Source organism: Chenopodium quinoa, unplaced genomic scaffold, assembly GCF_001683475.1.
Source record: "Chenopodium quinoa cultivar QQ74 unplaced genomic scaffold, ASM168347v1, whole genome shotgun sequence".
Taxonomy (NCBI): Eukaryota; Viridiplantae; Streptophyta; class Magnoliopsida; order Caryophyllales; family Amaranthaceae; genus Chenopodium; species Chenopodium quinoa.
Window position 1 is genome coordinate 506904 of NW_018743850.1, and position 13259 is coordinate 520162.

General features: G+C 37.7%; 2 protein-coding genes across 4 annotated transcripts; one reads left to right on the forward strand and one right to left on the reverse strand.

Moving 5' to 3' along the window:
- Positions 1 to 1048: 1048 nt before the first annotated feature.
- On the forward strand, positions 1049 to 12016 carry LOC110685791 (vam6/Vps39-like protein). 3 transcript variants are annotated; one of them, XM_021862314.1, is made up of 13 exons: positions 1049 to 2444; positions 3401 to 3843; positions 4341 to 4552; positions 4897 to 5028; positions 5149 to 5292; positions 6395 to 6507; positions 7360 to 7792; positions 8050 to 8379; positions 8510 to 8731; positions 8798 to 9040; positions 9870 to 10319; positions 10970 to 11068; positions 11288 to 12016. In XM_021862314.1, exons 2-13 carry the CDS (start codon positions 3408 to 3410, stop codon positions 11489 to 11491), a joined length of 3018 nt encoding a protein of 1005 aa, XP_021718006.1. In that variant the 5' UTR covers positions 1049 to 2444; positions 3401 to 3407; the 3' UTR covers positions 11492 to 12016. The 3 variants fall into 3 exon arrangements, with proteins under 3 accessions (XP_021718006.1, XP_021718005.1, XP_021718007.1); XM_021862313.1 differs by having other exon boundaries at positions 1050 to 2444; positions 3404 to 3843; XM_021862315.1 differs by having other exon boundaries at positions 1050 to 2444; positions 3509 to 3843.
- Positions 11956 to 13141, reverse strand: LOC110685792 (protein N-lysine methyltransferase METTL21A-like). The gene has a single exon (XM_021862316.1). The coding sequence runs from the start codon at positions 12886 to 12888 to the stop codon at positions 12085 to 12087; it is 804 nt and encodes a 267-aa protein (XP_021718008.1). The 5' UTR covers positions 12889 to 13141; the 3' UTR covers positions 11956 to 12084.
- Positions 13142 to 13259: the final 118 nt, after the last annotated feature.

The window sequence follows — 13259 nt, forward strand, 5'->3', positions numbered from 1 at the left end:
ATTTAAGAGGTTGGGTGTTCGAATCTCCTTATCCTCATGTGTTGTGTCATAATGAAAGGGACCACTAACATCATCCTATCCTAAAATTAGACACATGTCATATTATCATAAAAAAATTTCCCTCAAAAAGTACAAATGATGTCATCATTTAATTTTATGATTTTTTATTTTTTTTATTAAAATCCTGATCAACTATATTATTATTAGTATTAATTTTCGGAAAACAATCTATTCTCTAATTATGCATCACACGAGACTAATCTAGTTTAATACTCCTTCCATTTTTAAATATTTGCTCCACTTTTCATTTCCGCCCGTTTTTAAATACTTGCTCTATTTCCTTATGTGAAAAGTTTTTACAATATTTAATTCATTTTTTCCCAACTAATGGACCCAACATCAATCATATTTTATTAATTTCATATTCACTCTCCTCCAAAACTCTCAACTACTTTTGCTTTTTACAAAATTTATATTCTTTCACATACCCCACTACCACCATATTTTATTACTTTATCCAATTTCTCCTAAAACTCCGCGTATGGAAAAATGGAGCAAGTATTTAAAATGGAGGGAGTATTAACACAACCTCTTAAAATAGTAGTTTATATATTAAGTAATACTTTGCTTCGAAAAAAAAATTGAATTACCTTATCCGAACCTACGTGAACAATACTTTTGTAATTAAGTTTCATTCCGAAGCAAAAGTGTAAATACTTCTCCCTCCATTTTTAAATACTTACTCCATTTCACTTAGGCACGTATGCCGATGCTAATCTTTGATCAATAATATCTTTAAGGAAAAATTGCATTAAAAAATACCACTTTTCACCCGTCCGCTAAAAACAGGTCGACCTTTTGATTATCTCTAAATAATACCACCTTTAATTGGTATCCGCTTTAAACAAGTTGTAACTTGTTGGTAACCTGATTAATATATTATATGGACACGTGTATTCAGTTTATTGGTCTGAAAATATAATTTTTTTTAATGTTTTTAACTTTTTAAAATAATAATAATTATTATTTTTTTCTTTAATCTCACATTTCCCACCTCACCACCACCATTCTCCATAACCACGACATCACCACCAAACCCCACCGCCACCCCTGAACCAAACTGACCCCTACCCCTACAACCACTGCCCCACCATTGACCACCACCCCTAACACCCACAACCCCCTTAATTGAACCCCACCCCACGCCACCCTCATCCCTAACCCGAAATCCCACCCCCTCTCACCTGACCACACCCCACAGGACTGAAACCCCACCCCACCCCAAAACCCACCACGCCGAACCGAACCCAACCCCTAAACCAAACCCTACATCACCCTTCCTCGGTAGCCCCACCACCATAATCCCAGTCACGCCCTCAAACCCACCTTAAATCGAACCAAACCCTCATCCCGCCCACCTCCCCACCACACCCCGAGACTCCAGACAATTGTCAAAGGTGTAAAGGGAAGGAGATGAATTGGGGTCTGGGTTTGGGGAGATGAACCAAACCCTCATCCCGCCCACCTCCCCACCACACCCCGAGACTCCAGACAGCTGTCAAAGGTGTAACGAGAAGGAGATGAATTAAGGTCGGGGTTTGGGGAGAGAGAAAGGGTCGAATTTGGGGGTCGACAGGTACGAGGTTTGCTTTGAAGTACTGGCGGGAGGAGTTGGTCAAAGGTGACCGGAGGAAGGGAAGGTGCTGATCTATGGTGGTCGGTGGGGCTTCTGGTTGGCGACAAGCGGCTAAGCTAGTTGGGGAAGCCGACATCAATGGAGGGGGAGGGGAAAAAATTTCTGTTTTTTTTTTTTTTTTTTTTTTTTTTTTTTTAAGAAATTTATTTTTTTTAATTAATGTGTGTTAATTTTTTTAAGAAGTGTTAATCATAAGTACTATTAGATAATTAGCAATTAATTATAATTTGATAAACGATTTAACAAATAAAAATCTGATAACCGGTCACCTCTAGGTTGTAGGTAAAATAACTTGTTTAAAACGGATACCAATTTAAAATGGTATTATTTAGAGATAATCAAAAGATCGACCTGTTTTTAGCGGACGGGTAAAAGGTGGTATTATTTAATGCAATTTTTCTTATCTTTAATTATCAATAATATAAATTCTAAAAGTAGAAATGACGTAACTTTAAAAATAGCCTTAGTTTTGTACATCACTCGGTTTCTCAATACGCTCTTTGTAGCTCTGCCAACCATCATCACGGCCGACCGTCCGCCCTACAATCGCCGGCGACCGTCCGCCTGACGATCACCGCTGTCTGAGGCACTGCCAGAGGTCAGTGCTACTAATTTAACGAAATATTACAGACAAAAAAAAAAAAAAAAAAAAAAAAAACAGCACATCCATAAAAGTTGGATCAGTTTGACAGCGTCTTCTCTATTCTTCATTATTCTGCTGCGTTGGAAGTTGGTTTCTTCTCCAAAGGTTAGCAATAACATTTAATTTGTTTATAATAATTCTTCAATTTCCATTTTAATTCTCTCAATTAGAAAGATAATTTTGACATTATGCTACAATTGTCTCGTTGAAAGTACCAACTTTTTCGGGGTTGAATCGTTTCTCATTGGATTATATTGAGGTTTTGACTCTGAATTTAGTTGGGCATTGGTTTTTATTGAATTGGTTTTAGTTATATAATCTGAATTTCATCATCTTGTTTGAATCTGAATTCTTTTTCATATTTAAAAAACAAATAAATAAATAGAAAAAGTATTTGTTCTTTGAATCTGCAATGCGAATTGCCCATTTAGTAGCTTCAATCTAATTTAAAATTTGCAAATTAATATTATGTGTCTGTTAATTTGTGGGAAATGAAATTTGTGTGTTTGACAACTCACCTATGATAAATCAGTGCCATCAACAATTTAATACACTGCTGGCTAGCCTGGCTCTACAAATTGGTAATGATACAAGGCCTAAAAGGCTTGTAGAACTGATTATAAGTCGAGGGAACCGAAATTGGAGCCTGGTGCCGGTAGTGTTGAGTGCTAAAATTGAACTTGTGTGTGTTGGTTTGTGGGGAATGAAACTTGTGTGTTTGACAACTAACCTATGATGAATCAGTGCCATCAACAATTTAACACACTGCTAGCTCTACAAATTGGAAATGATACAAGGCCTAAAAGGGTTCGTAGAACTGATAATATGTTGAGGGAACTGAAATTGGGAGCCGGGTGCTAGTAGTGTTGAGTACTAAATTGTGCGTTAGTTTTTTTTGGCTGCACAAGTTTTGTTTGAAAATCATAGGAGCTATTTCCAAGAGAGATAGCTGCAAAAGTCTGCTAATCAACAGTAATTGATTAGCTAGTTTTAGATTGATTAGTTGTGTTATTGATTTAATTGGTCTTGTTTTTGTATACTCTTGACCAACATTATATTAGCAGAGAGATGGTCCACAGTGCATATGATTCCTTCGAGCTAATTAGTGATTTCCCCACAAAGATTGATGCTGTTGAATCATATGGCTCAAAACTTCTCCTTGGCTGCAGCGATGGGTCACTTCGAATCTATTCTCCCGAGTCTGCATCCGATTCATCTCCGCCATCTGATTATCATGCCAGCCAATTAGAGCTTCTAAAAGAACCCTACTCTCAAGAGAGAACCATAAATGGCTTTGCAAGGAGGCCAATCATTGCAATGGAGGTTTTGAGGTCGCAAGAGCTTCTTTCTCTCTCTGAGTCTATTTCATTTCATAAGCTCCCTTCCTTTGAGACTGTTGCCGTAATTTCCAAGGCCAAAGGTGCAAATGCTTATTCTTGGGATGAATCTAGGGCTTTTTTGTGTTTTTCCAAGCAGAGAAAGATATGGATATTCCGGCATGATGGTAATATTTCATCTAGTAATCTTGTGTTTGTTTAAGTACTGCACTTGAATATACATTTATACACATTTTAATTAATTGCAGTGCACAATGAAATATTTTTTTTCAAAATTGTATGACGAAAGTCTATGGGGGATAAGGAAAATATGGCATTGGATAGGCAGAGTGGAGGGAGAGATGGTGACATGACATGACTTGACTTATTTGCATATATATACACATTTCCCCCCTTTTTCTTTAACTCATTTTGTTCTGCAAACTTTTCTCCCTTGATCATATTTTAATTACTTTAGATTATGTAATACTCTTCTATATGTCATAATTTTACCCATTCAATTTCAGCTAGTCTTCAAGCAATCTAAATACTATTCATGTTTCTTATTGTTATCTAATTATAATCTGGAGGGCTTATTTTGATTTTAATTTCATTTTGTTGAGGGCTGTGATGGTGGTAAGTATTTGTTAATATAAGCTGTTGAGCTCTCTCCCAATTTGTGTAGGAGGTCGGGGGTTTGTCGAGGTGAAAGACTATAATGTTTCAGATACTGTGAAGTCAATGGCTTGGTGTGGTGAAAATATATGCATTGGTGTTCGAAAGGAATACATGATACTCAATGCTACTACTGGTGCAATGTCTGAAGTGTTTTCTTCAGGGAGAATCTCCCCACCTTTGGTGGTGTCTCTTCCTTCTGGAGGATTTCTTCTTGGGAAGGTAAACACCCCCCCCTCTTCTCCAGTGTAGAAGGATCATGAATTCTGTTTATTTGATTATGTGATATGATGTTTAACCATGTTTTTGATCCCAATTAGCGAGCTTGAAATCCAGATTATATTTCTGACATCATGAAATGCTGGAAGTTCTACTGGGAAGTTAGTATGGTTGGCATAAAGAATTATGGCATTTTATAGCATGACCTCTAGAAGATGATCACTATTTTAATTTTTTCTGTTTTTGACATTATGGAGGAATATACACTTTAGGTGTCAATTACTTTGCTTTGGAACAACCAAACTATTACTTGGTGCTTATATGGCTCTTGCATATTTTACCTGCAGGATAATATTGGGGTTTTTGTGGACCAAAATGGGAAACTTGGTCAAGAAGGCAGGATTTGTTGGTCTGAGGCCCCCAGTCAAATTGTTATCCACGAGCCTTATGCTATAGGTCTCCTGTCTAAGCATATTGAGGTGAGCTAAGCTGCAATTTAAATAGTGTAAAGCTGTAGCTCAAGAGAGGAAACATAGATTCTCTCTCGTTCATTAAGCTGTAATAATCATCCATTTTCTTATATTTGATTGTTAATACAGATAAGGTCTCTTCAACAATCATTTCCATTAATACAAACTGTTGGCTTGCGAAATGTTCGGCATGTCATACGCAGCAACAGTGCGATTATTGTTTCTCTAGAAAAATCTGTCTATGGCCTCTTCCCAGTTCCTTTGGGTGCGCAGGTAGTGCTTGATCCTTCAAGTCCATGTTATCTGTCCCCCCCCCCCCCTCTTTTTAAATTAATTTTTAGTGTGCTAACATAGGATGCCTTATGATCCCCTCCTGTGTAAACTTATCTAACGACTTCTTTATTTTGATAAATGTCTTTGCTCCTCCTCCTTATAAGCTCTGCCAGCGCTGAGCTTTGTTTAATTGCTCTGAGATTTGAAATGATGCAGTTACTGCTTTGACCACTAAATACAATATATCTTCCCACATGCTATTTAATTCGCTGCATATATTGTTATACCAAGTTAATATATAAATCAAGCAACCTATTTCTAGAATAACTAGTTCATATTTGCTCTGTGCTTGAATTTTGAATGTATATATAGGACAGAAGTGGTATGGGCTATATTTTGACCATATATGTGGAATATTAGATAGCATTTAAGAATATAATCAGCTACAAATGGTCAATATCAAACCCGAGAGTATCATTTTTGCTGTTGACTATTTGGTCAGTTTGCTCTTTGTAATGAAGACACAAAACAAAGGGTAGTTTGGAATTTTGGCCTTAAGCTCTTTTCAATGTTTACAGCAATGAACAGGGAAATCTGTCCTGGAAAGTGGTGTTTGAACATTTATAGCTTAAGCTAAAAAGGCAATAAAGCAAAAGGTCAGAGTGTAAAATGGGATCCTATATAAGTTAATAAACTTTCTTACTACTTTGCTCTTGTGATTTCACATAGGGCTTTACAATCTATAACTATTTTAAATAATAGTCAAGAAAACAGTCTTCTACAGAAATTCATTGAATTAAAGGAGCTATAATAGTTGGATGAGATGATTATGGGTTATGTCTCCGACTCCTTCGTAACTTAATTGCATACCGCTGCTATGAATCCTATAATGTTGCATCAATTTTGAGATCGGAATCCTTTAATATTAGTTATGACTTCTAGTCGTTGCTTAGCTTGCTCCTTCCAAGGAGCCTTATGGTACTTTTTTTGCTACTAGCTACAGAAGAATCTCAAAATCAATGTATGTTAGCTCAACAATTTTGGAGTAGGATTGGTAACTGAATTAGCAGTGATGACTAAGAGAACAATTTTCCAAATGCAGATAGTGCAATTAACAGCATCTGGCAATTTTGAGGAGGCCTTAGCTTTGTGTAAACTCCTTCCACCAGAAGATTCAAGTCTTAGAGCTGCAAAGGAGAGTTCTATCCATATTAGGTAAAAAATTTCATCATGATTTTGTGTGCTACTTATTTACTCATTTGATATCTACATAGTATTCCATGCACAGTTCATTTATGCTCTTAAATTTTAATATTGATTGTGACACTAAACCAAAGATTTGTTTTCCCCTAATTATGCCCCCAGCTATGTCTTGGAAGGCCATAGAAGACATTGGTGGAATTGGAAAGTCTCAATAAAAATTGAAGGGCAGTTTTCTTTTTGTGCTCTTAAGCAATCTCCAAAAGGTTTGCTTGACTCCCTTTGGCCATTTGGGCTCTAGATATGCCCTGAAAGACCCCCAATTTGGAGGATATAGATTATGGCCCTAGAACAGTTTTAGGGTTCTGAAGGAAAGGTTGATGAGTAATCAGGTTAGGTCTCTCGGACTTGCACATGGGGCCGTATATGACCATAGATACAACTCATTCAAGGGTTATTGACCCATACAAAGACTACAATCTGGTACTTAATGACGTTATGGTCAAGGGTTAATAGATCCTACTGAGTTTAGGGAGTTTTTCTAAACTCAGAAAGAGCCTCGAGGGGTTGGCTTGTTGGCTCACCTTTTTTTTGAAGGTTATTAAATTTCCTTGAAAGACCCCTTTGGGGCCAGATGCTTGTTAGTGGTTACTAGTAGAAAACTTCCTATAATTGCCCAATAGTCATTAATTCTTTTCCTGAGTGTTTTTTAAGAGGGAGGGGTTGTTTAAGGAATAGTCCCTTTTTAATGACGGGCCTGATACGGAACATGACCAATATTTAGCCAATCGTTTTTGTTGTTAATGTTCAAATTACATGTTTTGGATTTCGTTACCCTTTTCTAATGATCGCTCCCCGTTAATGCAGATATGCACATCATTTGTTTGAAAATGGTAGCTATGAGGAGGCCATGGAGCATTTTGTTGATTCACAAGTTGATATCACATATGTGCTTTCACTTTACCCATCAATTATTGTTCCAAAGTCGACTGTGCTTCCGGAGCCTCAAAAGGTGACAGATTTTGGTTTGGATGCTTCAGATCTCTCGAGGTGTTCGTCGGGCATATCTGATGACATGGAAACTTCACCTAGAGCACATAGTGACTTAGAGGAAAATGCTTCCGTAGAGTCCAAGATAGTTAGCCACAATACTCTTATGGCACTTATCAAGTTCTTGCAGAAGAAAAGGTTCAATATTATTGAAAAGGCTGCAGCAGAGGGAACAGATGAGGCCGTGTCTGACGCCTTTGGTGCTAATTTCAAATCTTATGACTCCAATAGGTCAAAGAAGTCAAATAAGGTAACTTACTGTGCTGACTAACCTTTGTTAAGCAGACCGCATATCTCATGTGGGGAATTTCTCTGTCACCTTAAATTGCATCTAATGGCAATCATAATCTACAAGGTTATTTTAAATATACACAAAGAGCAGTGCACTTTCAAAAAAAAAAAAAAAAAGAGAGGCGCAAAGAGCAGTGTTATATTTACTTTTACTCCTAACTAATTGGTTTGTTAGATCAGTACAATTGACAGATTTATTTGATCTGGATAATTTAGGGTCGTGGCAGCGTTCCCATTAGCTCAGGGGGTCGTGAGAGGGCTGCTATACTGGACACTGCACTTCTCCAAGCCCTTATTCTCACAGGACAGTCTTCTGCTGCTGTGGAACTGTTGAGAGGGGTAAATTTCTGTGATTTGAAGATATCTGAGGAGTTCTTGCACAAATCATGTCAATATACTGCATTGCTCGAATTATACAAGTGCAATGATATGCACCGTGAAGCTTTGAAGCTTTTGCTCCAACTAATTGAAGAGTCAAAGTCAGAGCCCCCACGACCTGAGCTCATTCAGAAGTTCACTCCTGAAATGATCATTGACTACCTGAAGGTGATACTTTTATGCTAAGTTTTGTACAATTCTGGTTCTAGCAAAATTAAACTATATTTTATTATTATAGATAAATTATGATTTCAAGAGCTCAGTTATTGAATTTGTATTAGAGCTTCTTTTTATGCAGCCTCTTTGTGGGACAGACCCCATGCTTGTGCTGGAATTTGCAATGCTTGTTCTTGAAAGCTGTCCAACACAGACTATTGAGCTCTTTCTATCAGGAAATATTCCGGCAGACTTGGTGAATTCCTATTTGAAACAGCATGCTCCAAATATGCAGGCTAGATATCTAGAACTTATGCTTTCCATGAATGAAGATGGGGTCTCTGGTCATCTACAGAATGAAATGGTGAGATATTCATCTTGTGCGAGTGTGATTCGTGTTTGCTCTGTATTGACATATCTGCAAATGTAGGTGCAAATCTATCTGTCAGAGGTTCTTGATTGGTATAGAGAACTGAGCTCACAACAGAAATGGGATGAGACAGCTCACTCTCCAACAAGGAAGAAATTATTATCTGCTTTGGAGAACATTTCAGGGTACAACCCAGAAGGTCTTTTAAAACGTCTTCCAGCTGATGCCTTGTATGAAGAAAGGGCTATATTGTTGGGGAAGCTGAATCAGCATGAACTTGCCCTTTCTCTCTATGTACATAAGGTATTGCCTGGTTCTTTCCTCCCCCCTCCCTCTTTCTCTATGAGGTGGCACAGGGTAGGGATGCAGACGGCATGGTTGCGTTTACTTTTGTGGGTGGTTATTGTCACGAATGGCAGACAAGCATTAAATCCATTTTGGGGCATGTATTGCTAACTGTCTATATTATGTATCATATGTCCAAGAAAAGATTGAGAAATTTCGACTGTTCTAATTATATAATTAATTTCTGTTAATTTTACCCATTACTTAAAGGGTCCAAATTCAGTTAGTAATGATATGACAAAAATCGAGTTACTCTCACAGCATAAAAATGTTAATTTTTCAAGCTTTTTTTAGGTGTTCCTGCATAATAAATTTAGTAAAAAAGTCACTTTGGATGTAGTCCTTTTCAGTTTGGCAGAAGCCTATCATTACATTGCTAGACACGCTTAGGCCCTGTTCTCTTTACCTGATTTTTTCTGAACTTAAATTATTTTTACTGATTAAAACTTACTTCTATTAATTTGCTGTTGTATTTATTCTTTGAAACTAATAATTTTTATTGAAATTATTTTTACTGAATATTACTATTTTAAGGCGAAGAGAACAGTGCCTTGAACTATACTTAGCTGTCACCACTGACTTGTTGATTGTCTACAAGTATGCTTTACACTCAATCCTGTTAAAAGATATATCTGTATCCTTTTTCTTCCCTGTACTGGTATACATGATAAACGAAATTTCTGTTGTTCATTCATCTATGTATCTTGCATGTTCTTTCTATATACGTGATTTCTCATTGTTTATATTTTCCCTTTTTTATTCTCTCTTTTCCCTAATTGCTGGGTAGCTTCATGTTCCTGAATTGGCTCTTTCTTATTGCGATCGAGTCTACGAGTCTCAGCTTAATCAACCTCCTGGAAGGTCTCAGAGCAATATATATCTTACTCTCCTGCAAATCTATTTAAATCCTAGAAGAACAACAAGAAACTTTGAGAGACGAATCAACAATCTCGTCTCGACGCCTAATGCTGAAATCAAAAGAAATAATTCCTCTGCTTCAATTAGAAGCAAAGGTCGTCTTCCTAGAAAAATTGCTGAAATAGAGGGTGCAGAAGATGTGCGCTTTAGCCCCAGCAATACGGATAGTGGGAAGAGTGATGGTGATGCAGATGAAGCCAACTCTGAAGGGGGGTCCAATATAATGCTTGATGAGGCCCTTGATTTGTTGAGCCGCAGATGGGAAAGAATCAATGGGGCACAAGCCCTGAAGTTGTTACCCAAAGAAACTAAGTTTAAGGTATGTTACTTTCTTTCATAATAGGCTAGGAATTCTGAAAAAGGTGATTCTAAGCATGCCTATTAGGTTACTTGATATCTGTTATGTGGATACACAGCGTTACTATGAGGATAGAAATGGTAAATTTCATTCCTTATATAATGTTGTTCTAATGAAAGCCTCGCTGGAATGCTGGATGGTTGTCAACTGTTAAATTACACTTCACCTTTAATTTTTATGTTACAATGTTAAATTACACTACACATTTAACACTGATTCTCGCTGTTCATACATCTAATTTACTTAGATTTAATATTTGCCTTTTTTTTTTTTCCTATTAAGGTCTCTTGTGGAATGTTCTTTTTCTGAAGTTTTAGAAGCTATGTTACATGGACTCGGGTACCTATGTCCGACATGAGTACGTGTCCAAGTGTCCGACTAGGCTATTTTTGTGAAAAAGTTCCATGATTTTGGAACTAAAAGTGAAGTGTCCAAGTGTCATACCCATGTTCGAGTGTCAAGGGTCCGACATGGGTACTTGAGGTGAAATGAAGAGTCCATGTAACATAGTTTAGAAGTTCAAACATCTATTCTTATATGTGCTTACATGATGTTGCTGTGAACTTCAATTTTCTGTTTCTTGATGTACTTCATTACATTTGTTTGTTCAGAATTTGCTTTCTTTTCTTGGACCACTCTTGAGAAAATCTAGCGAAACACACAGGAATTTTGCAGTGATTAGGAGACTTAGAGAGAGTGAGAATCTCCAGGTATGCATTTCTCTTGTACAAATAGTCACACTTTTGTTCTTTTTTTACCTTAAAGTATTAGATAAGTGCCACCAAGCTCAAAAAAACTACCGAAATAAGTCTTGTTAAGTTTAGAAATGTTCAGAGATTAATTAAAATTCAAATAAGTTCATATAGATGAATGTAATTAAGAGAACGTTTTTTTGGGTAATATGGGGTTGGTTTATGAATTGAATGCAGGTTAAAGAGGAACTCTATGATAAGAGGAAAGCTGTTGTAAAGGTTACAGGTGATAGCATGTGTTCCCTCTGCAACAAGAAGATAGGAACAAGCGTGTTTGCTGTCTATCCAAATGGAACAACACTAGTCCACTTTGTTTGCTTTAGGGACTCACAGAGCATGAAGGCTGTGAAAGGTTCCCAATCAAGAAAAAGATCACAGTAGAGTTCAAATATAATGTTTTTCGTGCACTACCGGCTCTCTGCTCAAGCTATTGCCTCTCATGCTCTAGTGCTGTTGTTTCCTTTCCTATATCCCTCCATGGTTGCCATTTTTTGCGAGGTAGAGCCCATGCTGTTAACTCAGCAGCATTCTCCAGCTATAACAATAACCTGGTTTGAGGACAGGAACATCATCTGGAGTCATTTGAGCTCAATTTGTGGTAGTGAAAAAAACCCATCATCAAGAACATGTGGTGTCTTCAACAACGAATGCATGAAGAAGTATTCAGTTGGTTGTTAATTTTGTTTTGCTGGTTATATGTAGATGGTGAGTGTTGTGCTGCAAGTAATTCATCGATTGGGAATCTCTTTGATTCTGCTATTGTTTACATGATTTTGTTGTAACTAATGTATATCATGGAATACATGTTTTAACTTAAAACACTTGATTTAAAAGAATCATGCACATTTTGGTCTAACACTGTAGATGTATTTTTTCCATGAAATTTGTTACATTTTTTTGGATTAATTATACCTGAGAATTTCTTAGTTGCTATTTCATGCTTCATAAAAAATCAACAAAATGAAACCCAACTTTTAAACATCATTTTCCAAAATTTTCTTGGAAACATTAGCCTCTGAATTGCAAGGGCGTTGCTTGGCTACGAAGCGGTACACGATAACACCAACCCTCTTCCCATCAGAGGGACTGTCGCGGTGAATCACATCCACTGCAAAAAACTTCCTAGCCTTCCTGAAGAATGCAGACTCTTTCTTCCACCTCTTAAGGTGCGCCATCAAAAACACCACCTCTCTTTCTCCTCCTACCATTAAGTACTTCAACGTATCCAAAAGCGACTCGTAAAGATGATCATGATACACGACATCAGACCCCAGGATAACATCATACTCCTTACCAACCACCTCCATTTGCTCCACATTCCCCCAGCTAAGCTGAGTGGCAACCACAGCCCCGCCATTGGCCGAGATAATCTCGGCATTGGCCAGCACGTTGAACTCGAGATTGGGGATCACGTGAGGGAGGTCCGTGACGGTCACGTGAGCACCAAGGATTGCAGCCGCGGTTATTCCAACAAGGCCAGTCCCCGAGCCAAGCTCGAGGACACGGAGGCGGCGGTTAAGGTGGGAGGGGAGGTAGGAATGAAGGCGGTGTGTGTCGAGGAGAGAAAAAAGAGCGGTGGCAGCAGGCCATAGCTGGAAGGATAATCCCTCCGAGGGAAGCTGTCGGCTAACGACGTCGGTGTTGAGGGAGCTGAGGCGGTGTCGCCGGAAATGTGGGCCACTGGTGTCGGTGGGAATGGTAGGAGGAGAAAGGAGAGATTTGAGAGGGTGAGTTTCTTCATCAGAACTAAGTTGGGTTTGAGTTTCAGAAGTTGACATTAGAGCTACATAAAAGAGGAATTGTAGCCGCCTTCAGTTTGTAGTGAGTGTCATTGTCTGAAAAATAGTGAAATGAGTAGATTTTCCTCAAATAGTAGTTGTAGTACATAGCTCATCTAGGGTTGCCTCTTCTTCCCTTCCTTTTCTGTTTATGGAATGAAAGCTTCCAAAATTAATTAAATAAGGAATTGATCAGCGGTTGATATTGGGACGATTATGGTCGTAATTAGTGTGCAAATTTTTTCTTATCTTATCCTTTTGTCTCAAACTAGTTACAACATACTAACAAGAATATTTGTCTTAAAAAAAAGATTTATTTTTTACTACTTCATATCATTTTAATTACTCCACTTAAGTACGAAGTAGTATCA

Bases quoted from the DNA above. Each gene is read 5' to 3' on its own strand.
- LOC110685791 (XM_021862314.1), top strand. From the start codon at position 3,408: ATGGTCCACAGTGCATATGATTCCTTCGAGCTAATTAGTGATTTCCCC. The intron at 5,029-5,148 runs GTGAGCTAAGCT...TTGTTAATACAG, and splicing joins TCCTGTCTAAGCATATTGAG to ATAAGGTCTCTTCAACAATC. The intron at 7,793-8,049 runs GTAACTTACTGT...TGGATAATTTAG, and splicing joins GGTCAAAGAAGTCAAATAAG to GGTCGTGGCAGCGTTCCCAT.
- LOC110685792 (XM_021862316.1), bottom strand. From the start codon at position 12,888: ATGTCAACTTCTGAAACTCAAACCCAACTTAGTTCTGATGAAGAAACT.